Source organism: Zootermopsis nevadensis, unplaced genomic scaffold, assembly GCF_977971745.1.
Source record: "Zootermopsis nevadensis isolate Lab colony 2312 unplaced genomic scaffold, Znev_1.0 Znev_ptg000017l, whole genome shotgun sequence".
NCBI classification, from domain to species: Eukaryota; Metazoa; Arthropoda; class Insecta; order Blattodea; family Termopsidae; genus Zootermopsis; species Zootermopsis nevadensis.
In genome coordinates this window covers 980489-1005237 of record NW_028259149.1, presented here as the reverse complement: position 1 = coordinate 1005237, position 24749 = coordinate 980489, and the positions used below count along the sequence as shown (strand labels likewise).

Genomic DNA, 24749 nt, shown 5'->3' with positions numbered 1-24749 from the left:
TAATATTTATTCCCAGACATGTTGAAGACTAACAGCCAGCTGAAGAGGGAGGGTTGGATATTTGGGAGGTCCGGAACAATTTTCTTCGAGTCCCAGCCGGACACGAACTAGTAGAATATATTATCTGAAGTGTCACTCAGCAGTTCTTTTAATTGTTGTCACCAAAGCACACAATGGCCAACATACGTTGTTGTGTTGTGAATGCATGTGTCTACCCAGTAGCTGATAGCTTTGTTTTCCAAAACATACAGCGTCACTTCCAAAAGTAATGAAATGATGTGTAAGACTAACTCTATTGTTATGGTAGCACAGGCATTGTAAAATGAGTTAGTGTGCCAAAAACAGTATTCTCTTGTAGAACCCCATTTTTGTGCAAACACATCTTGAGTAACAGTAGAAGGGAATAACAACCCAATAACACTATATTCTTTATGTTTCTGATAACATTTATATATTTGTTTATTTTGGTGTTTGTTTAAGCAGCTGTTCTACTCGATTGTTACATCATGTGGAAAGTTCACACAGTGTTAGTACCCAGAAGACCAACATTGACATATTCGCTGCTGTAAGAATCTCAAATCTCAACTTTAATCTGGCTTATGACAGGATACTGGGGTGGGGCTCTTGTTACCATGACAATGAACCCTCAAGTTCCATGAAAGATAGTAAATTTGAGTGATAATGATTTTTCCCTCTTCTGAATTCCTGACATCAACTTCTGGATGTTCAACTGCTTGGTAGAAACTGTTATTTCATACAACAACCAAGTGTTATAGGTGATGTGTCCGGCAGAATGAACCACAGTGTGTACACCACAATACCTTTTTTATGTTGCTAGATCTTTTGTTTCACTGCCGAGCTGCGTTGAACAGGACGCGATCCATCACCGTCATGCTGGCTTACACGTGCTATGTTCACGGTGCCTTGTGACAGCTGACAACAATTTCAATACAAACATGACCTAAATATTTGTAATCACAAATGCTCTGGGCACACATGACGTTCAGGTTGTGGGGTTGGCATTTGTTTTGTTATAAACTTTTCATGGCATTTGTAAGTCCCTTTAGACATGCTGGAATAGTGCCTTAAATAGGCCACATTCTCTTTCTTCCATATTGTTTCCAGTTTATAAATATCTTCACATTTGAATATCGCTGTCATGTTAGATGTTGAACCATGTAGTTTAGCAAACAGTGATAAATGTATCACAGGAGCTTAGTGCCTCAAACTGAACTACACAGTGTTATTGAGAAGCCATCTTCATACTCATAACTGCAAGAACCTGATATCCCATCTTTCCATCTCATACACTCCAGTTGTAATGTTTCCACAGCCTTGTCAGACTAGGATACGTGTGTGATCTCGAAAGTCAAGTGAGAGACACATTCCATTTACTTCATATGGAACCTGTGTGCTTCCAATAGAACATAATAAAATTAAAAGAAATTTGTGGTTTTCATGGCAGTGAAAAGTTGTCAGTGGAACCACGGTTCCGGAGAATTTGACGTAAATACGTCTATACGGAAAGGAAGTTTATATATTCGCTTTGTTCTAAATATTTCCTTTATACATGCTTTACAATTGAGTAAAGTTTGATTAAGACTTTGCTTATTTAACTTGAATTAGTTACGCTTAAGATGGGTCTGTGGTAGCTGAATGTAATGTAAAGTAATGTAATGTAAGGTAAGGTAATGTAACTATGTAGGTAAACATTGTTGTTTACATGTTGATAAACAGATGACGTTTCCTAGGTAACAACAATGAAGTTACACTTTCTCGTAACACATTTTCATTACACATTTTTGCCGAATGACACTGACCCTAAAATATAGACGTATTTACGTCAAAAATTTATGCTCTTCTGGCTTTGTAAGTTGTTTGACCCTGATGATAGAGGCAGTACATTTCTCTGGGATGCTTGTAACTACTTACAAGACTGCACAGCATCACAACCCACAATACAATCTGCGCTGACGCTCGTTCACTGGACAGGAACTAGTTAATTTCAGTATTTGATGTAGGTGGCTTGCTAATGTTGCCCCATTCCCATACAGGGTGACACCCACTGTGCTGCTGGGTAGTGCCTGGCTGCACCCAACACGAGGCTCGGCGGTGCACAGACACTGTGCCACCTTAGAGGTACCAGCAACTTGGTCTTCTGGAGGGAGAGGCTGTCCTGTATTGTGTACAGTTGTTTCACTTATTGAAACAAGTATGTACTTACATTGTCCCTGTGTTACATTTTGTAATATCTCTCTTTTTTTGGTGAGGAATTTAGCAAGCCATTCAACCCCAAAGTTGAAGGACCACCCTTTTTTGGTTTATTGCGACCCCTTGTTCAATATATTTGCAGCTGCCCTCAATATGTGGAGGCCTTCTAGTCCATATACAACCTGAGGATTCACCATGCCGTGGTGAAAATGGTGTGATTCACATTTTCTTTCAGTTCACAGGGCACAAACTTTGAACGTTTAAATATGGGGTGCTGAGGAGAATATTAGGACCTGAGAGGGAGGTCATAAAAAGAGGCTGGAGAAAACTTCGTAATTTGTTTTCTTCATATAATTGGGACTGTGATTATGAGGTGGAAGAGATCTGTGGGATATGTAATGTATAGAATTTTGGTTGTGAATCCTGAAGAGGCCACTTGAATGACCTAATCAGATATGAAGGTTTAAGTATGGCCATCAGTAATCAGTTAACACAAATAAATACATTTCTTTTTAAATTAATATTACAATGTTCTGATTGTAAGACATTTCATGTTTTTTATATATTTCTTAATTTCTCATAGAGTAGTACATCTGTGATAATGCACTTAATGTTAGGATACAAATGATGACTTTCCAGGAACACAGCCCACATGTAAACCAACAAGAGAGCTGTCCAAGTACCTTTTATTGGCACATTGAGAAGCGTGCGTTAATTTCATCATCGCCTGTCTCTCTGCCTGTAACAACTTGGCTCATGCTCAATTGATTATCAAATTATGTGTTAAAATTTCAGTGTGTAGCCATATTAGTTTTCACTGAAATCAGTTGTGATTCAACTGGATCTGTATTTTCAATACTCGGTGCTCAGACGACCTTCTAGGGGCATTTTGGGTGGAGTAACGACATGACTTGTGAATGTTGCACAATATAGTCTGGTAGAAATTGACGAGTGTTTCAGAGGTACTTCCTGATTCTATCATCAGGGTAACAGTGGCGGCAATAGGCGCCTCTTAAAAATGTCTATAGATTTCTTCCAGACTACACCCGGAACACTGTCATGTTTATACTCACTGCTATGAGAAACCAGGAAACTTGCAAATAGAATATAATTAAATTAGTGAAATCAGACAAGACAAAGGAGCAAAGTCATTAATGTAACATAAGTAGCACAGCGTAGTCTGACAGATATAGCTATAAGGACAGTAGCCACGAGATTACACGGAGCTACAACATGGAAGCTAATCATCTCTAAGTTATTGATAATTTTCATTTTAGCATGTATTGCTCCGCAGTAATTTTTATTTTACCTTCAGGCCTTGACCGTGGTGGGTATTAACAACTATTGGTCCAGATAATGCAGGAACACAAGGAGTAATTCAGTTACACAAAATTATTTTAATTTATTTTAGATATAGATTATATACAATGTATAACTTGAATTATACACCAACAACTTTGGGGGTACAAAGCTGAAGAGAAATTATATCTGGGGGTACACGAACAAAAAAGGTTGAATACCACTGGCCTATATCACAGAAATTAATCTTAGTTTTAGGTTCAAATGATAAAAGTGGAAATCTGAATTCTGCAGGCTTCCATGACATTAAGTAATTAGTAACAGCAGCACTGCACTGAAGGAGATTAAAAAGTGATAGTGGAACCACGGTTCAGGAGAATTTGACGTAAACACGTCTATACGGAAAGGAAGTTTATATATTGGCTTTATTCTAAATATTTCCTTTATACATGCTTTACAATTGAGATAAGTTTCATTAAGACTATGCTTATTTAACTTCAATTAGTTACGCTTAAGATGATTCTGTGGTAGCTGAATGTAATGTAATGTAATGTTTCCTAGGTAACATAACAACGAAGTTACACTTTTTCGTTTCCCTTTTTCGTAACACATTTTTGCCGAATGACACTGACCCTAAAATATAGACGTATATACGTCAAAAAACAGCAGTGATTATATAAACTACAAACCTTATAATATCTCTCAAATTTATGTATTAGTTTGCTGAAACTTTCGAGCTTTTAATAATTACAGGGGATGCCAGGAGTCTATCCCGAACAAGATGAATCAGTCCATACCCACAATAATATTTTCCTAATACTCATTTACTATTATCCATATGTTTTCCGGTTAGCCTGTTCCCTTCAGCCTTTCCAACTAATATTTATCCACATTTCTCATGTACACCACATGCCCTGTCCATCTCATCCTCCATGCTTTGATTATTCTAATAATTAGGGACCAATTCAAATATCTTTTGTGTCCGAGCACTGAATGTACGATGCGTCCGTGTTTGGTGACAGGAAGCCCCTCATTTCTGTAACGACTTAAATTTCTCAAATGTGCTAATCTTGCAGCACGAATATAATCCTTTTCAATGAAAATAGTATATTTTCCGATTTCATCGACCTGAAGCTTAAATCTCTAATTATTTTCCACCACTAAAGTTGATATTTTTCTTGAGTACAGGTAACAACGTTTAAATTAGTCATATATTCTTGGAATAACACACTTATCAGAATCAATGACCGCTACTTTAATATGTTCAAACTGTTTTAAAATGCGTTTCAGCCCACTTAAGGACACCAGTAGCTTCATAAATGCAATTTCGTATTTTATTAACGTTAATCATCTTGCCGCTGTCAACTTTCTTCATAAAACTGTAAACACATAACCATTTCTCTACTCTGCTTGTAAATTACGTCACGTGAACATTCTTTACACATCTGCCCTCGCCTTGTATTCTGTTTACGCTTAATAGAAGCAACAGAGAAAATTACAGGTCTTGTTTTAAACGGGCCACTGTTATTTTGAAACATAGCTCAACACGATTTTGAATTGGTCTCGTCATTAAAGGCAATGAGATCCGATTTAGCACGCTTCTACCTCCTGTTTTCATCAAGCGGCCATAGCTGATTTCCTCAGAACAACCACTACTGCCCTCTTTTAGCTGGTTTGCGATTTAATACAGCATTAGTAGCAGGGCTAGTAGTTCCTACAGCAACGAACATAAACATGAAACAGAGGGCACCATTGTTGAGTTTCAAAGAATAGCAGCTGGGTTGTTTGCGTTTCCAGAGTTATGTTAATAAACAAACGTAAGCGAAGGAAGACGGCAGGATTCGTGTCAACAAAATTGTTTCTGTTTCTAAAAGGAATTCTTTGTGGTTTGGAATAAATTTGTGGGCGAAATGATCGCAGATACAGCTGATGAAAATAAATACGGAGAAATTTTGCGGCCTGACGTACGACTGGACGACAGATTTTGTACTGAGCAGGTAAGCTTCCTATTCTAATACCATACTATAGGTTTTCACATGTTCAGAAACTCTGCAATCTGTTCGTAGCTGACAAAACATATGTGGTATAACGTTTTATCCATCATCCACAGACGATGTAAAAACGAAAGTATCTCTCTTTAACACTTGACTTATTCCTTAAAATGGAAACAATTGCAATCCACTTCACGTATTTTCCAGTTTTCACTAAAGCGCATAAACGTTTCACTTCTTGTCTTAACTCATTAGTCTGTCTGGTGAAAACTGATTAACATAGATTCAGATGGCCTTATCTTTGCATTGCAGGTTGCCAAGTAAATGCATTGTATAACACATCATTTCTTCAAATGTCTCAAAACCAATTAATTTTAATGGGGAAATTATTCGCAAGAGAAAGCGTCTGTGTTATTAAATAAATTGCAAGTAATTCGCAAACAGAAGTCAAAGCACCAGAAACATTGTTCACAACTGATATTCCAAGCACACTTCGCTTGGACGACTGTACTCTTTCATAGTGATTTATAGTTTACCTAAGTCGAAATAAATAGTAAACGTAGAAACTGCTAATTTCAATCTATTCCAAATCCCTGCATGTATGGTTGGCGTTAATTTTAAACCTGTAGTTCCAACCTCTGGAACGAATCGGTGCGGTCCGGCCATTCACGACTGCTGGCCATGCTCACAGATAATATTCTGTGCCTGCACTTCCGGACCGTGACGATCCAAGGCGTGTGTACTCGTTTGTGTTTGTGGGTTAGTGAGATCATGGGCAGGTGACCATTGAATAGAATTCTGGCTCATGAAAAGTTTTTTTTATTGTTTCAAGGAGCCGCCGTGTGTATTAGCTTACATATCGCGAAGTTGTGTGTATCAAAGTTGTTACCCTATATCGCTAATGGCGCTGTTGCTGTTCCAACAACACATGTTCGTGCGTCCGGCTTGTTTATACCGCATTTATATGTTTATTCGTGGTTTATTTAACGAAGCAGACAGTAACTCGGACTGTAATATAACAAAAATAAATAGCGGTATTATAATAATAAAGTCCATCACTCTATCAGGAGCATAGGTATAATATAATTATAATAAAAAAATTGACAGTGGAACCACGGTTCCGGAGGATCTGACGTACTACGTCTTGGTATTTAAATTATATTTAAGCAATAAATACAATGAAAGGAAGTTTATATATTAGGTTTATTCTCAATATTTCCTTTATACATGCTTTACAATTGAGTAAATCGTTTGATTAAGACATTGCTTATTTAACTTGAATTAGTTACGCTTAAGATGGGCCTGTGGTAGCTGAAATATGTTATAAAATTTGTGCACTTTAGAGTATCAACATTTCGTGCAAACACCATATCTATACAAAATTTTGATGTAGTAATACTACATTGAGGATTTGACATCAACATTAAACCAAACGTTTCCCCCATAAATGTGACAAAGCTTTGATTTTCTTTCTTCTTTAAATGAATGTTAAAATCTCCTGCCAATATTATGGGCATTATTTTACGACCTTCTTTGTGATGGTCTTCTTGTTTACAGTTGTTAGTAGTAATTACAACAATGTAACAAGTGCAGTTGCTGAAATAAACATACTACAATGGAACAGATGAAACAGTCCCAAATAAACTTCGCCTCATTAGTTTAATTCATAAACAGGTGGAGTTGAAGGTCGGTTGTAAAATTTGTGCTTGCATTTCGAAACATGTCAACGAGATGTGAAACTTGCCTGCAAGCACAAGGAAGTCACTTTGAACAGCTTTTGTGATTTAAGGCAAGAACAATCAATGCAATAACATGTATCAGTGACGAGAAACACTCACTGCTTGCTGTCACTAGTGGCACCGAAACTGATTCGCCCGTGACTCACGCGTAAAAGTCCCGCCCACGTCAACAGATCGCCGGCCGACCACACAATACAAGCATGCCCCGGTATATGAGAATGGCTGTTCTGTGGCATAGAAACAAAATGGTAATCTGCCTGACTGATAGTACATATCCTAACATAAAATATTTATGTGTATAAACCATCTCGAAGTTTGATAATTGTCCAATGTTTATCAAACAATTTAGTTGCAGATGACATCTGTAATACTTGTTTTGTTCCTATTGCTGCAGAATGAGAAGGAAAAACTGGAGGGATGCTTAGTGCAGGTAACTGAAGATCTCGTTTGTGAACGACAACAGAGACGAGAGTTGGAATATCTTGTTTTCAGTCAGAAAGCAACAATTTCTGAGTTGCTGGAGGATGAAGGACAGAGCCTATATGAAGGGAGTGAAGTGAGGGATCAGCTGGAGGCATTCGTTCTGCTCAGCCAAGAGCTGTACACTCAAGCTCAGGAGCTTATTAAATTCCTCACTCATTCTGAGGAAACCTATCGCAATCAGGCAGCTGAGGTGAGCACGGGTTTCTGTGTGAATTAAATATTCAGTTTTAAAATTTAACCCATTGATGCAGCAGAGATTTGAGTTTGGTCAAAAGCATTTTTACTCAATATTCACATATTCAACTGTATTTAGAAAATATTTGTTTCTAAGCCCGATAAGTAGTTTCTTCCATGGAACCTAGTCCTTCGTGAGAAGACAATAGTCACTTGGCTGATTCCAGAATTTCCTTGCCTTTTATGGGTTCTGAAGTATCAGTAGACAATTACTGGACCCTCTCTCAATGTAGATAAATCCAATTTACAAGCACAATATTTTTCAAATGTTCATCAAAATATGATATAAATTTTTAATGCCTTGTTAAGCGTCGGCAGTAGAAAAGACAGGTAATGTCACTTTTTGTTAAGTGAACATACTTTCTGTATGAGATAGTTCTGTAAGTGTTTGCCAAAGGTGAGTAACTGTCTTGTTTGATGAGAAATATATGTTGTGCAAAGGGGCACGCTAAGTTAGAAAACCAATTATCTTATATCCAGTCACATACGTAAGCATTCTAGTGTGTTATTTTAATATTATTTTGTAATTTCGGCCTTCAACACACTTAACTGTTGTTAATGCTTTAATTTTGGCTATTTGCTTTTATGTTAATATAACCTTAGGTCATTTTTCTATATTGTTCCAAGTAAGTGTTAAGTGTGAATTAAAATTACAATTAAAATGAGTGTTACAAACTGGCATACATTTGAGGTTGAAGTAAAATTGAAATTACACGAGCATGGGAAGTGTACATAACCAAACTTTGATAATTGAAGTAAACAAAATAAACCTAAACTTGACTTACATAAATTAAACTATCCTGTTCAAATGTAATATAACCTAATCCAAACTAACCTCACAGGATATTGTGTAAAATAATCGAGCCACATTCGTGGTTATTTGTAATTGTCAATATTTCAGTTCTTAATGATTTTGAAATTTGTGAAACTTAAAATTTCTCAAAATTTCATATTGTGAACGATTTAATGAACAATTTTCAAATCTACTATGTTTTCAAAATTTGTAAACACCAACAACTTTATAATTTTTGTATTTTTCTAAATTCCAAAATTCAGATTTTAAAATTTCACAACTCACATATTCGATAACCCAACATTTAACATTCAGGAAATACCTGTGAATTTATTCAATTTTCTGAAACTCTTCTTTTGAGTGATTTTTAGTGTGCAGGATGAAGAGAATAATTCATATTCTAAAGTTCTACTGCACCTATTTATTGATTCTCAGCTTCAGCTTTTACCCACATGAGCAGGTAACTGCTTTAACTTTACCACATTTATGTTAATTGCTAACCCTCAATACTCGATTTCATAATCATATTTAGAGATATCCAAAGTACCGGGTCTACAATTTATGCTGTAACGGCCTTGCTTGCATTGCGTGCTTGGCCGAGTGCACTGTTGGTGTGGGATAGAGATAACGTGTTATTCCCGTGAGTCACAGGCGAATCAGTTTCAGTGCCGCTAGTAACAGCAAACTACGAATATTTCTCGATACTAATACATGTTATTACATTAATTGTTCTTACCTTAAATCACAAAAGATGTTCAAAGTGACTTCCTTGTGCTTGCAGGCAAGCACCGGTGTCAGGATTTGTGAGTCTCTGAACAACAGTGGTCTTACATGATCGCAATTTCAGAAGTCTCGTTGCTGTGTGAGCAGATCCCAATGACACGCCAGATTGTGCAGCTAAACGTGCCAAAGATTTCCTTGGACTTTTTTCTAAGAAAGCCCCAATTTCTCTTCCGTCAGTACACTCCGTTTCCTGTTCTTCTTTTTATCCAAAACTGATCCCGTACTACGAATTTTTTTTATTAATCTCTCTATCGTGGGCCTGCTAAGAACACTTTCACCGGGAAAATGTCTGCGATATTTACGGCGGCATCTTCCATAGGATGAATATTTGGCATATGTTTCGACTAAGAACACACGTTGCTTAATACTGTACACCATATTATCAACGTCAATCCGCGACGAGAGACGCAATGAAACTGATTCGCCTGTGACTCACGGGAATAACACGCTATCTCTATCCCACACCAACAGTGCACTCGGCCGAGCACGCAATGCAAGCAAGGCCGTTACAGCATAAATTGTAGACCCGGTATAAATAAATACCAAAAAATCCACCCCCACTAATTTTCCTTTGTGTATTAATTTGACTTTTATAGAAAAGAATTTTTGTTCTTTTGTAGGGGTTTGTTATGTAGTGATGCTTGTACAATTTTAGTAAATTGTGACAAAATCATCCCCCATTGCCTCCCAGTTCTTGTTTCTTAAATTCCTCTGTTGTTAATGCAACCAGAAGAATGTTCTATAAGTACCAATTGCTGTCCCACATACGAGTTTTGAATAGGTCTTGTCTGAGATGGGTTTGCATATAAATTATTTACCACTCTTTTTACACAAACGTTACCATTCTTTGTGTGGTCTGTTGCTTTGAGTAAAGAGGGAACAAGTCACACATTGATGATCATCTTGAGATTCCACCTTTTTTCGCTTGGTCACACGCTCGTTCAACATTTATAAGTTAGGCGGCCATTCATCTACTTTTTGGAAGTCATAGAGGGCCTGTAGCTGGCTGTGTTTGTTCACCCACTTGCCACAGGCAGAGGTGGGCGTGGTGCGGTGCTTATTCTTAGTCTAAGTGTCTTGAACATTTTATGAAGGGACGTTACTGCATCCTTCAGTTACTGTTACAGAATTTCAAGTTGTGAAATGTTCTGAGTTGCCAGATGAAATTTTTTTTAAAAAAAATTGTTATTGTTTTATGTGTGAATGTGTGGAAGCTGGCCAGTGAACCAAAAAGCTAACTAAATCATATTCTTGGGAAACCATAAGACAATTTTCCCTGCTAGGTTAGACCATTTTCATGTACAAAATGCATAGCAGAAAATTGTAAATGATTTCTTATATACTGTAAACAAGGTTGTGCATATGCTAGTAGAGATTTTTGCTATAGCAGAAGGCCCTGGCATATTAAAATTTTGCGCTATTTCTTCTGGTGGGTGATTGTCCCATCAGGGAACTTGTCCTTTATGAAAGGAACTTTGGTTTGGTGGATGTGAAGGAGCTGCACTCAGAACGATTTGAATCACTTTAGTATATGACCTACGCGTCTTGTGGGGGTGAGGGGAATTACATTGGCTGTTTTTTTCTGGAAGTCTTGTATATGAGTGACAGCAGGTGACTAGTAGGATTTGATGGTGCTGATTAATAAAGCTGCCTACAAGTGGAAGAAGAATATGTTGTTGCTGATGAGAAGTGATTAAAAAACATGGGGGGGGGGGAGTGTGGTGATGAAAAGAGATGACAGGTGACCCATGTTAACTGAGAAGAATTTGTAGCTCTTTTATGTAAAGAATAAAGGTGATTTTTTATCACAACGTTTAAAGATGTCATGGTTTGAAAATTAACCTTTTCGGGGATGTTTATGAGTACGTGAACTCTTGTCCGTCAAATACAATTACATGTAGGTGGCTGTCTTGTGGGCTGTTGTATCTCTTCACCAGCATTTCAGGGTGCTTGTTCGCTCCATCATGAGGGTAACCTGTTGATAGCGGCAGAAAGCACCTCTGAAATGTCAATAAACCTCTACCAGAGTATAGAGTGCAACAGCCAAGAACAAAGACACCCATCCTCATACTCATTTTGGTGATACAATAAATTACGTGTCTTCATACAGAGCTGTGATTTCTTCTTTGTAAAATCGTGAATGACCTTCACTTTTCATCTGCCAAATTTCAAAACAGTGACCTTAGAAACTATTTTATACCAAATGACGACAGAAACCTTCTTGTTTCCTGAAGATGTTCATTCCCAACATGTCCATTGAGTTTGCAGCAAGAAGAATGATGAGATATTGGAATTATGTTAATATATTATCAGTGTAAATTCATTTTCTTTGACTCTTTGTGTTCATTACTTCTTTGTTTCGTAGTTGAATATTCATCAAGGTAGCAATACACTTGAGAGGCAGATGACATCTGTAATAATTGTTTTGTTACTATAGCTGCAGAATGAGAAGGGAAAACTGGAGGGACGCTTAGTGCAGCTGACTCAAGATCTCGTTTGTGAACGACAACAGAGACGAGAGTTGGAAGATCTTGTTTTCAGTCAGAGAGCAACAATTTCTGAGTTGCTGGAGGAGAAAGAACAGAGCCTGAATAATGGGAGTGAAGTGAGGGATCAGCTGAAGGCGTGCATTCTGCTCAACCAAGGGTTCAAAGCTCAAGTTCAGGAGTTTATGAAAGTCATCACTCATTGTGAGGAAACCCATTGCAATCAGACAGCTGAGGTGAGCACGGGTTTCTGTATGTATTAAATATTCAGTTTTTACCTTTGCTTACGGATGAACGTATAAATTCGTGAGGCATTTAAATACCCTATAGAGGATGTCGGTGCAGTGTACGGGCGGCTGCAAGCTTAATTTTTGTAGCCCATAAGTATTTAACGAATAACTCCAGCGCAATGCGGTTTGCACTGGTTTGTTCTGAAAAGATAACTGTATGTGGACATATGACAACACCGCCACATTCCATTGAGCTCTACCTAGGAATCTAAAAATAATATCCTGACCTTCTCATTCTCATCATGGATGTCCCTTCGTCTAGTCACATACTTACAGAAGCAGAAAGACGTGCACTTCTAGAAGAAGTTTTGGATGAAAGTGACTGTGAGTATAGTTCGGACACCGACAGTGCAATAATAGACATTGATTATACACAGTTGGTGACAACTGGAGATAGTGATAATGAGAGTGACAATGGTGGTGGCGGTGAAATACAGGAGGAAATCTTCGAGGCAGAATCTGGTGTTGTTTCCAGCAAGTTTTTGTGGGAAAATATAGAATTCTTTACTGCTTCGAGAGACGAATTTTGTAATGTGTTGTGTGCAGTAAACGCGGGAAGAGGAAAGAGACTATTTTTTGGTGTAGTGAGTGTGAGGTAGGGTTGTGCCTAGAAGGATGCTTCAAGGACTTCCACACGAAGCTCAACTTCTGATCCACATCCTTACACTGCTCACACACAGGGCGTTCATCTTATAAGGTAAGATAATAAAACCATCTTTTAAGAGGATTTCAGTGAAAAATTCTTAATTATATCTCATATAGTTCCAAAGTTATGATAAATATAGTATTTTAGAGCAAAATTTAAAGGGACACTAAGAAAGTATTACCGCAGGATGAACACAACCTCGGACTTTAACTCTCCGCGTTTAACCCATTGATGCAGCAGAGATTTGAGTTTGGTCAAAAGCATTTTTACTCAATATTCACATATTCAACTGTATTCAGAAAATATTTGTTTCTAAGCCCGATAAGTAGTTTCTTCCATGGAACCTAGTCCTTCGTGAGAAGACAATAGTCACTTGGCTGATTCCAGAATTTCCTTGCCTTTTATGGGTTCTGAAGTATCAGTAGACAATTACTGGACCCTCTCTCGATGTAGATAAATCCAATTTACAAGCACAATATTTTTCAAATGTTCATCAAAATATGATATAAATTTTTAATGCCTTGTTAAGCGTCGGCAGTAGAAAAGACAGGTAATGTCACTTTTTGTTAAGTGAACATACTTTCTGTATTAGACAGTTCTGTAAGTGTTTGCCAAAGGTGAGTAACTGTCTTGTTTTATGGGAAATATATGTTGTGCAAAGGGGCACGCTAAGTTAGAAAACCAATTATCTTATATCCAGTCACATACGTAAGCATTCTAGTGTGTTATTTTAATATTATTTTGTAATTTCCGCCTTCAACACACTTAACTGTTGTTAATGCTTTAATTTTGGCTATTTGCTTTCATTTTAATATAACCTTAGGTCCTTTTTCTATATTGTTCCAAGTAAGTGCTAAGTGTGAATCAAAATTACAATTAAAATGAGTGTTACAAACTGGCATACATTTGAGGTTGGAGTAAAATTGAAATTACACGAGCATGGAAAGTGTATTCCATGCTAAAATATATATAATGTTCTCATGCATTCTTTGCTATACAGCATAGATTAAAATATAATAACCTAAAGTCACCTTACCTAATCAGACTGTACTTCTTCTAAATGAAGCTAACCATTTCCAATCTAATCTAATTTCTTACAAAACCTGACTTAAAAAAATCTATCGCCTAACCTAACCTAACATTTATATCTGAAAGTAAACAAAATAAACCTAAACTTTTCTTAACATAAATTATACTATCCTATACAAATATAGCATAACCTAATTAAACCTGACCCCACAGGATATTGTGTGAAATAATCCAGCCACACTCCTGGACATTTATAATTGTCAATATTTCAATTTTCATCATTTAAAAATTTATAAAACTTAAGATTTCTCAAAATCCCATTCTGTAATCAATTTTCAAATTCATTTTATTTTCAAAATTTGTAAACACAAACAATTTTAAAATTTTTGAAGTATTTTAAAATTTCACAATTCCCATATTTGGAAGCCCAACATTTAACATTCAGGGAATACCTGCAAATTAAATTCCATTTTCTGAAATCCTTCCTTTGAGTGGTTTGCCAGGTCCAGGATGAAGGGAATAAGTCACACCTAGGTCATACTTTCAAGTTTTTAGCCTTGTTAATTCTGTCTTATATGGTAATATCCTGCTAGTAAATTGGTTAGCTATTTGGATATTATTAAAAAAATATATGCAGAACCAGTAGCAGGTTCTAGAGTTATGTCTTGCTCTCTCACCAGAGGCAGAGATGTGTACGTGTTTAGGCTCAGTCAAAGCATGCTAAATATTTCATGAACAGACACTTTTGGAATTTTGAGTTATTGTTGCAGAATTTTAAGTTGTGAAATAATTTCAGCTTCAAGATAAAATTTTCAGGATATGCTTTTAGAAATTGATTGTTTGAATACTATGATAATATGGTCAACTTTATTTTTAGAAGTTTCTAGAATGTTTACACTACATTTTGGGAGCCATTTTCTACAGTTCTTCCAAACTAACATGCTTTGTGTGTTCCAGTTAAATATAGTGCAACAAAATCTGTTACATGAATTAAATGGATAGAAATTGGTTTCTCAAGAGGCTTTATGTTGCAATGGATAGATGGAGGGAAGAGTTTAGCAGAGGAGCATATTTCATCCTGGTGTTTTTGTTTGAACAGGGAGAAAAAACAGTGAAGCCAGTGGCCTGTGCTACTGAGTCAGGCGTCGCCATCAACAATGAGGTCTCGGTAAATTTTCCTTCTCAATTGCTGCCTGCTGCGCCCACTCCTGTGGTGTCAGCCCCCACTCCTCTGGTGTCAGCCCCCACTCCTCTGCTATCAGCCCCCACTCCCAACATGCCACAAGCTACAAATCCTGTTGAGGCAGAGGCACTACATTGTCTTGGACATTATCTCATGTTACCTGTACGAACTAAGACGGAAAAGAACAGACAGAAGAGAACGAGATATAAGATGAACAAGAGGATGAAGAAAGCAGCTGAGGTCTGGAGACATTTTAATAGTATGAGATTCACATAAATAAGATTATTGCAAATAACAGCGACTGACATGAGATGGTTATTTCTTCCGTCTCTTTGAAAGACAGAAGGAAAAAGACAATATTTAGAGTACTTTTATGTGATGACAGAATGGTGATATATTCTACAGTTCTAGGAATCATGTTAGTGTCCCTATTTATTGATTCTCAGCTTCAGCTTTCACCCACATGAGCAGGTAACTGCTTTAACTTTACCACATTTATGTTAATTACTAATCCTCAGTACTCGATTTCATAATCATATTTAGAGATATCCAAAGTATAAATAAATACCAAAAAATCCACCCCCACTAATTTTCCTTTGTGTATTAATTTGACTTTTATAGAAAAGAATTTTTGTTCTTTTGTAGGGGTTTGTTATGTAGTGATGCTTGTACAATTTTAGTAAATTGTGACAAAATCATCCCCCATTGCCTCCCAGTTCTTGTTTCTTAAATTCCTCTGTTGTTAATGCAACCAGAAGAATGTTCTATAAGTACCAATTGCTGTCCCACATACGAGTTTTGAATAGGTCTTGTCTGAGATGGGTTTGCATATAAATTATTTACCACTCTTTTTACACAAACGTTACCATTCTTTGTGTGGTCTGTTGCTTTGAGTAAAGAGGGAACAAGTCACACATTGATGATCATCTTGAGATTCCACCTTTTTTCGCTTGGTCACACGCTCGTTTAACATTTATAAGTTAGGCGGCCATTCATCTACTTTTTGGAAGTCATAGAGGGCCTGTAGCTGGCTGTGTTTGTTCACCCACTTGCCACAGGCAGAGGTGGGCGTGGTGCGGTGCTTATTCTTAGTCTAAGTGTCTTGAACATTTTATGAAGGGACGTTACTGCATCCTTCAGTTACTGTTACAGAATTTCAAGTTGTGAAATGTTTTGAGTTGCCAGATGAAATTTTCAAGGTTCACATTTAGACAATGAACATTTACATTCTATGATATGGTAAAACTCATTTACTTAAGTTCCTGTAACACTTGAAGTATATTTTTGCAGCCATACCATAGAGTGTTTCCAAATTCACTTATGTTGTTTGTTTCAGTTTAACACACTAACAAAATTTGGGGCATCATTGAATATTTTCAGATACTTATATAATGGGCTTTATGTTGTATTTGATAGAGTCAGGGAAGTGAGAGTTTAGCAGAGGAGCATATTTCATCCTGGTGTTTTTGTTTGAACAGGGAGAAAAAACATCAGTGAAGCCGGTGGCCTGTGCTACTGAGTCAGGCGTCACCATCAACAATGAGGTCTCGGTAAATTTTCCTTCTCCATTGCTGGCTGCTGCCCCCATTCCTGTGGTGTCAGCCCCCACTCCTGTGGTGCCAGCCCCCACTCCCAACATGCCACAAGCTACAAATCTTGATGAGGCAGAGGCACTACGTCTTCTTGCACGTTATCTCATGTTACCTGTACGAACTAAGACGGAAAAGAACAGACAGAAGAGAACGAGATACAAGATGAACAAGAGGATGAAGAAAGCAGCTGAGGTGTGGAGTCATTTTAATAGTATGAGATTCACATAAATAAGATTATTGCAAATAACAGCGACTGACATGAGATGGTTATTTCTTCCGTCACTTTGAAAGACAGAAGGATAAAGACAATATTTAGAGTACTTTTATGTGATGACAGAATGGTGATATAGTTGTAGAAAAGATATTAGAATCCTCTTGTCCAGTTGGTACTTCAGCTGGGACATGTCACTGACATAAGACGGCCGTCTTCTAGGTGTAGTTTGGTAGACATACGAGTGTACCAGTAGGCACAGCGCTCTGAGTTCTAGTTCTCAGACAGTCTGTGGTGTTCAATCTGGTCAATGTGGCTAATGCCGGTCATCGACCCTTACTTCCATCGTTGCCACTGCAGCGTTTGAAGGCAATTGCTTATCATTCTTTGGTGAACGTCTTGTCTTATTGTAATTGGTTCCACAATTATGTGAAGGAAGGTAGACAAAGCAGTCCGTCCCATAACTTGTTAACGCTGGCTGAGTATTGAGGTTTTGCTGGTGAGGAGAAGATTACATGGTGCTATATGTCCATTACATAATATTCCTTATGATAAGGTACTTAATTATGCACAATGGCAACTTTATCATTAGACCATGAATTGATGCTGTGTTTCAGGTTGCCTGTGAGAGTGATTGCCAGCCACATGGGGTTATAACAGTACCTGGGATTTTTACATCTCTCGAGCAACAGTATGACAATCCAGTACCTGAGTGTATGCGGAATGCACATAATCCCCAATATGAGGTATGTTTCGTACTGTCCTTAATTTTTAGTCTGTAATCAACTGTAGTCTTGTGGGCTCATTAAATTGACTTGTTATGGGCTGCAGAACTGGGGCCCAGTTTCTGCCAGAGAAGGCATCAATTTTGTGACCATGATGTCAAGTCTGTCTAGGAAAAGAGACGAGAAAATGATGGCAGTGTTTCAGCTGGTCAAGAAATGTCCTGTTTCTTAAGGAACCAAACCGTTTATCATAATGTTATAAGAGCGTAATAAGACTGGAATTTATTGAGACAGTTGAATTCAATGCCCATTTTCATCAATAGTGTGAACAGCGTGACTGTAACTTTTTGGAGTTGTAGGAACATTAGCACCACTTAATGTGTTAAACAGTATGTATTTATGTTCCTGTCTGATATCTTACTAATGATGCATTGGTCCTCAGCACATGAAAGTCTGTTGAGAGGTACGACATAATGATGCCTGAAATTTTTATGCCATATTATTCTATTTATGCATGTTAGAAATGGAAAAAGGCAAGAACTCTTACCTCTCACGCTATGTCTTGACAAGTTTAGCGTAATCATATATTCATAAAGCGCTTTCAGATTTGCTTGGTATAATTTGCGTTTTGTGAGGATGTTTCAGAGGAACTGGAACATGACAGTACTTTCATGTCTGAATTGGTGATCAGTGTCCGAGCAATGCGTTATCTGTCCGGTAATGTCAGGAAGCACAGCAGTCACGTTTTGGTTTGGGCATCAGCTGGGCTTCTGCAAGAGTCTTCTAGGTTGAATTTGTTGAGTGCAGGGTCAGAGTAATAAATCAACAGAGTCTTCTACATTTCTGAGGACTGGAACATCAGACTCTCACAGTAGTGGTTTACACTCCACTTCCTATTCAGTAGGTCATGATCTGAAATCTTTGCCAGGTCATGACGGATTTTATGAATGTTGCTGAAGCTATTCTGGCCTGGACTGGGGATATGCGCATGGTGTTCAGTTTAACGGTCTTTTGGTGAACCTCGTGTCTTACACATGATATTTGTGTCTTTGTCGTTGTTTATTCCGTCATAGATGCTGCCAGAGGAAAGGTCAGAAAAATTACCTGATGCACTTGACACAAAAGATGAGACAGTAAAAGATATAGAAAAATTGCTATCCACATTTCAAGAAAAACTTTTTGACCTTGAGAAGCAACTGTTGCTTGAACAGCATCAGAGACAGGAGATGGACTTTGATAAACATGATGTGGACACTGAATTCATTGGCCTCAACGATTAATTGGATAAGTGTATACTCAAATTGAAGAGGTAAAGTGGTAACATGCGACTAGCAGAGAAGAATTCACCCTAACCGTCATTAATACTGATGAAGAAGCTGCTGGCAAGGCTGAGTCTCAGAAGGCTTTTACGAACTTAACTTACAATTGGCTGAGGTAAATGACTCTTTAGTTGTTATTCAAATATTATATTTTCAAAGTTAATGCATTGACTAATTACTAACTCCTGGGTAGGAGAACCCACAGGTTCAACACCGACATCCAGAGCCCATCACTGGTCACAATCCTGAGCCAACTACATCCATTTGCCTTCCTCACAGCCCACCTTCCTAAGATCCATCTTGATATTATCCCCATCTCCTTCTTGGTCTGTCCAGTGGTCATTTTCCAGAAGAATTCCCTACCAAAATCCTGTATGCACCCCTTGTCTCCCCTACGTGCTACATGTTCAGCCCATTTGAGCCACCTCGATTTCACTATCCTCAGTGTGCCAGGTGACCCGTACAATTCACGTGGGTCCTCATTATGCAATATTTTAAATTCCCCACGTATTTCACCCCTCCCAGGTCCAAATATCCTCCTGAACACCTTTTTCTTCAAACGCTTGTAATGTATGTTCTTCCTTGAAGGTAAGAGACCATGTTTCACAACCATACAAGGCAACATGCAAAATTATCATCTTTTATATCCTGACCTTCAGTGTTTTGGATGGCAAAAGAGATGATAACAGTTTATGAACTGAATATAAGCAAGTGTTGCCCGAATGTATTCTACTCTTGATTTCATCATGGACCTCATTTTTATTTGATATTGTTATTCCCAGATACTTAAATTCTGAAACATTTTCAAATAATGTGTTACTTATAGTTATGTTCTCGAAGGTATCACCACCTTGTCGAAGGCAATTTGCTGGGTGAGGAGGCTTGCGTGCTCAAATGACCCTTAGGGCTATCCCGGCCGGAGCTTCGGCTCATGGTAGGGTCACCCAAGCCGGACAGGTCTAAGGCGATGCGCCAGACTAAGAGTGATACCCTGGTCCTCCAGGTTGGGGGTTGGGCATAAGGCTAACAACCTTTCACCCCCCAAAAAAAAGCATTGTTACGAACACATTAACCAAGCCTCGGATCAGGACGGACTCTTTGGCATGACCATGGCTAAATAAGGACATGAGATTTGGTACTTGGAACATTAGGAGCCTCTATAGGGCTGATGCACTGAAATCAGTGAGTAGGGAATTAGAGAATTATAAGTTAGACTTAGTGGCAGTGCAGGAAGTACGATGGGGGGGAAAGGGGACGATCCCAGTGGACAATTTTACATTTTTCTATGGAAAGGGGAATGACAATCATCAGCTAGGGACGGGTTTTTTTGTTCATAACAGAATTAGGGCAGCAGTTAAGAGAGTAGAATTTGTTAGTGACCAGTTGTCTTACGTAATTTTGGAAGGACGTTGGTGCGATGACATTGTCCTTAATGTTCATGCCCCGACTGAGGACAAAAGCGATGATATCAAGGATAGCTTTTATGAAGAACTAGAATCAGTATTTGATACATTTGGCAAGTATCACATGAAAATTCTGCTGGAGAAAACTGCACAATGACGAACTTAAAAATCTGTACTCCTCCCCCAGTATTGTCAGGGTGATTAAGTCGAGAAGAATGAGATGGGCGGGGCATGTAGCGCACATGGATGGGACAAGAGGTGTGCACCGGGTATTGGTTGGAAAGCCTGAGGGGAAGAGACCCCTGGGGAGACCTAGACATAGATGGGAGGATAATATCAGGCGGGATCTATGGGAGATAGGAGTTGAAAGAAACTGAATTTTGTTGGCCCATGACAGGGTCCGGTGGAGGGCTTGGGTTAATTCGGTGATGAACCTTCGGGTTTGGTAAGCCATCTAGTTAGTTAGTTATGTTCTACAAGAGGATGAAGAATTCAATTCAGTTATGGAGAGCCTGTAATAGTCTTGAGAGTCACGTACCTGAATATTATTACAAATAATAATGAGTGATATGACATGTGATGGTTTTTTCTTTCTGACTTGGAAAGAAAGAAAAATAGATACAAAGTCTAAAGCACTTTAATGTGTCAAGGGAGAAGTGACATGTTCTATGGTTTTACAAAAATATTAATATCCTTATTTTCTCAGTTTCTTCCCCATTTTCTCATATGAGAAGGTAGCCACTTTAACTCCATCTCATATATCTTAATAGTCAATCCATAATCCCTGATTTCATAATCGCTTTTACAGATATCCACAGTATAAGGAGATACTGTAGATTCCGTCCCGACAAGTCTTCATTTCTATATTAATGTGACTTAACGGAGAAAAATTTTACTTCTATTGCAATGATTATATATTTACTTGTACAGGTAAGACTTGGTTTATGCCAGGGTTAGGTTCCTCAGATTTCTGGTGTAAATTGAAGCAAAAATATAATGGGAACATATGTGAATACATTAGTTTCTGTTCCAAGATTTTCAGTAATTAACACAAAATACCTGAAATTTTTTATATTTTATGACATTTACGTATTAAAAATTGTGTAATATTTAAGATAATAATGTATAAGAAAAAGAAAGAAATTTTACTGCTTTAAAAACGATAGAATAGGTGTCTGTTTGGTTTTCTTCTTTTCTGATAATAAGTTATAGTATGGCTGTAGAACTGTCTCAATTCCTACCTAAACAGTTGAGCTCCACTCCCAGTTAGGATCGTTCTACAGAAGATCTCACATCCCTTATTAATAAGAGCAGTAGCCTCTTGTAATGATTTCACTGTCAGAGTCCTAACCGGCATTGCAGAGTCAGCTTTACTTTCCTCTGTGTCTGTGGACAGTTGTTCAGCTAACTCTTCTAAATCCAGTGCGAATCCAGAATGCAGTCAGGCCAAAGCTTACGCCAGACACCATTCATACGTGATTTTGACACTTCACTCCACACCACTGAAATGTTGGAGATCCCTTTCATGATGTCATATGACTTCCAATTGTCTATCAACGTGACATTATCGGACACTTGAATAGCCTCAGAAATTCCCTTGAGTGTTGTCCGTAAATAATAAGTCTTGAAGGTGGATGTTGCTCCTTGATCCAGGGGTTGTAAAGGTGAGGTTAATGTAATGTGCTTTTTCTCGTCACATTTTATATTCCGTTTTTTATTTAATTATTTAAATTTTAGACCATAGTTTATCATTTAGTGTTATACGAGTAGTTTTATTACAATGCCGGGACCACCTGTGTCTAGGAAGTCAGGCAGTCATGATTCATCACCACCTCCAATCGTGATCTGTGAGAGGTGCAAAAGTGAAGCGGGCGTAATTTGAAGCGGCATAAACCGAGTCCCACCTGTATTTTCTAAATGTGCAATGAATCGTTCTAAAATGGTAACATCCTTACCGAACATACGTTATGCTTTATTTTTCTTGTGTTACACATGCTGCCATAATACTCATTAAATTTGGGTTCTTTATTATGTCCTATTTTCTTTGAATGATGTCCAGTGCTAAATGTTCCAACTTAAACAATTTGTTCCTTTTCAAGGATGCTGAGAAATACATAGTTTTTGGTCAAGTTTATAAAATTAACCCTCCAGTGGAACACGTTAATTAATGATGAATTGGGGTCTCCTTGTATCATCATCAAGGATACTGGGAAAGACCCGTTCTTCAAGTACCTGAGCACTGTAGGTCCAAACTTTTTGTTGGCTTGATCTATAGACATTCGGTAGGACTCCTTGGACGAGGGATCGGCCTGTCGCAAGGCCACTACCTGTACGCAGGGCAACACAACGCGGAAGGACATCCATGGCTTGAGTGGGATTCGAACCCACGTTCCCAGCGACAAAGCGGCATAAGGCCCACACCTCAGACCGTACAGCCCCTGCGGACCCCCATCATCAAACGTGTCACTAACCAACAGCCTCACAAGTATGATTTGAGGTTTTCATAGCGGTGAGCCTGAAGATTGCTCTTTTCTGGGTTATTGTGCAGATTTCCACCAACGTTTCAGAAGTCATGCTGCCTCTGTTATCGTCGCCCTGATGACGGAGGCAGCATGATCTCTGAAATGTTGGTGGAAATCTGCCAGACTACATGGCTCAATAATCCAGAAGACAGCACTCTTCAGCTTCTCAAGTCATAATCATTTCAGTCAATGTACAAGGGTGAATCTAGTAGATAGAAATTATTAAAACTTTGCATACCATGTAGTGTATTGGAATATAAAAACAACCATACAAACAAACTGTTTTCACTGTAAATGACACTAGTGCCAAATGCGTTTTGACCTCAATAGTTGATCATTAGTGGCAAAACGGGAATTAATTCATATAATATGATCAAAAAAATATGGTTTTAAACAGATCGTAAAGGTGAGTTCTTTACAAAACCATATTAAGTAACACTTCACTTCACAGGAGTTGGCGTATTGTATTCTGCACTTAGCTCTTAGTCCACTGGTCTGGAGGCCGTTGCTGGTCTACGGCGAGCCACGGTTGCGTTGTCTGTGCCTGTGAACTCCAACAAAGCATGGGGTATATATAAGCTCAAATTCAGGGTAACCGACTATTGTATATGAAATTTACATTTTCCTGTTTAATGCTAGGTCAAATACTGTGTTTAAACCATGGGTGTTCTGTTTGTTAATGTTATCTTGGTTTTTACTAGTTTTATATGTACGGAACTTTACTAAAATATCAAGCTATTCTTAATACATCCATGATTTTTCCCATGGGGCCTTATTCACATCCTTGATAAAAGACAAGTCGTCATTAACGAACAGAACACCCGTGATTCAAACGTATTATTTGACCAAGCATTAAACAGGATAAAGTAAATTTCATATACAATAGTTGTGCCACTTTGAATTCAGAGTTAATATATACCCTACGCATTCAAAAACTGACTAACGCCCGCGCTTTGTTGGAGTTCACAGGCACAGACGACGCAACTGCGGCTCGCCGCAGACCAGTGGACTAATAGCTAAGTGCGTTTGGCACTAGTGTTATTTATAATGTAAAGAGTTTGTTTGTATACTTATTTTTATATTAGATAGAAACTGTTAATAATTTTGTACATGTATTTTTGTAAATAAAGTTTTGTACAGTAAAACCTCTCTAACTTGGACAATTGCGGTTCCACAATAATGTGTCCAACTTACAGAGGTGTCCAGGATAGAGGGAAAGGAGAAAATCATACTTTAAAATTGTGGTGTAATGACAATGTGGTAATTGTAGAGTATTATGGAGCCCTTCCCAAAAAGGAAATTATTGATAAGAAAAATCGAAAGGGTAAATTCAATTTTTACAAATTTTGTTTTCACTAAATTAAACTTGCTTGGATAAGCTCAAGGGGAAGGACACCAATACCTTTACCGACAATGTAATCTATTTACTTACATAATCTAACTACTGTAGGCTTGCTTGAATTAAGAATTCAATTCTTTATTATTTGTGTGCCATATCAACAGCCTGATAGCCAATTACAGATACAGCACAGAGATAATCTGACGAACACAATAAAAGCATAGAAGGTAAAACAAGCAATATATAAAATACATTAATACGGAGAAAGTAAATACAGAAGAAAATTGCAACTAAAAATATATTAGCATATTTATAAAAATAATTTAAATCAATTAAGCGAATTGTACTATTATAGAATGTGAAGATGTGTGACAATTTTCGTCTCGAATATGTCCAAGTCCCTGCAGACGACATTAGCAGCTGATGCGCATCTAGCAGAAGGACTGTTTTTGATCAAAGGGCTAAAACTGA

At 37.8% G+C, this 24749-nt stretch overlaps 1 protein-coding gene across 11 annotated transcripts; it reads left to right on the top strand.

The window, feature by feature from the left end:
* The first annotated feature begins 5276 nt into the window (after window positions 1–5276).
* LOC110832340 (uncharacterized) lies at window positions 5277–24170 on the top strand. 11 transcript variants are annotated; one of them, XM_022069254.2, is made up of 9 exons: window positions 6211–6576; window positions 7176–7488; window positions 7635–7913; window positions 11971–12255; window positions 15084–15407; window positions 16646–16951; window positions 17588–17716; window positions 18769–19129; window positions 22693–22832. In XM_022069254.2, the coding sequence occupies exons 2-8, from the start codon at window positions 7441–7443 to the stop codon at window positions 18973–18975; spliced, it is 1578 nt and encodes a 525-aa protein (XP_021924946.2). In that variant the 5' UTR covers window positions 6211–6576; window positions 7176–7440; the 3' UTR covers window positions 18976–19129; window positions 22693–22832. The 11 variants fall into 11 exon arrangements, with proteins under 11 accessions (XP_087206864.1, XP_087206865.1, XP_021924943.2 ...); XM_022069253.2 differs by having other exon boundaries at window positions 7059–7488; XM_087350733.1 differs by lacking the exons at window positions 6211–6576; window positions 7176–7488 and adding an exon at window positions 5280–5507 and having other exon boundaries at window positions 22704–22836.
* Window positions 24171–24749: the final 579 nt, after the last annotated feature.

Bases quoted from the DNA above. Each gene is read 5' to 3' on its own strand.
- LOC110832340 (XM_087350733.1), top strand. From the start codon at position 5,421: ATGATCGCAGATACAGCTGATGAAAATAAATACGGAGAAATTTTGCGG. The intron at 5,508-7,634 runs GTAAGCTTCCTA...CTATTGCTGCAG, and splicing joins ACAGATTTTGTACTGAGCAG to AATGAGAAGGAAAAACTGGA. The intron at 16,952-17,587 runs GTGTGGAGTCAT...GCTGTGTTTCAG, and splicing joins GGATGAAGAAAGCAGCTGAG to GTTGCCTGTGAGAGTGATTG.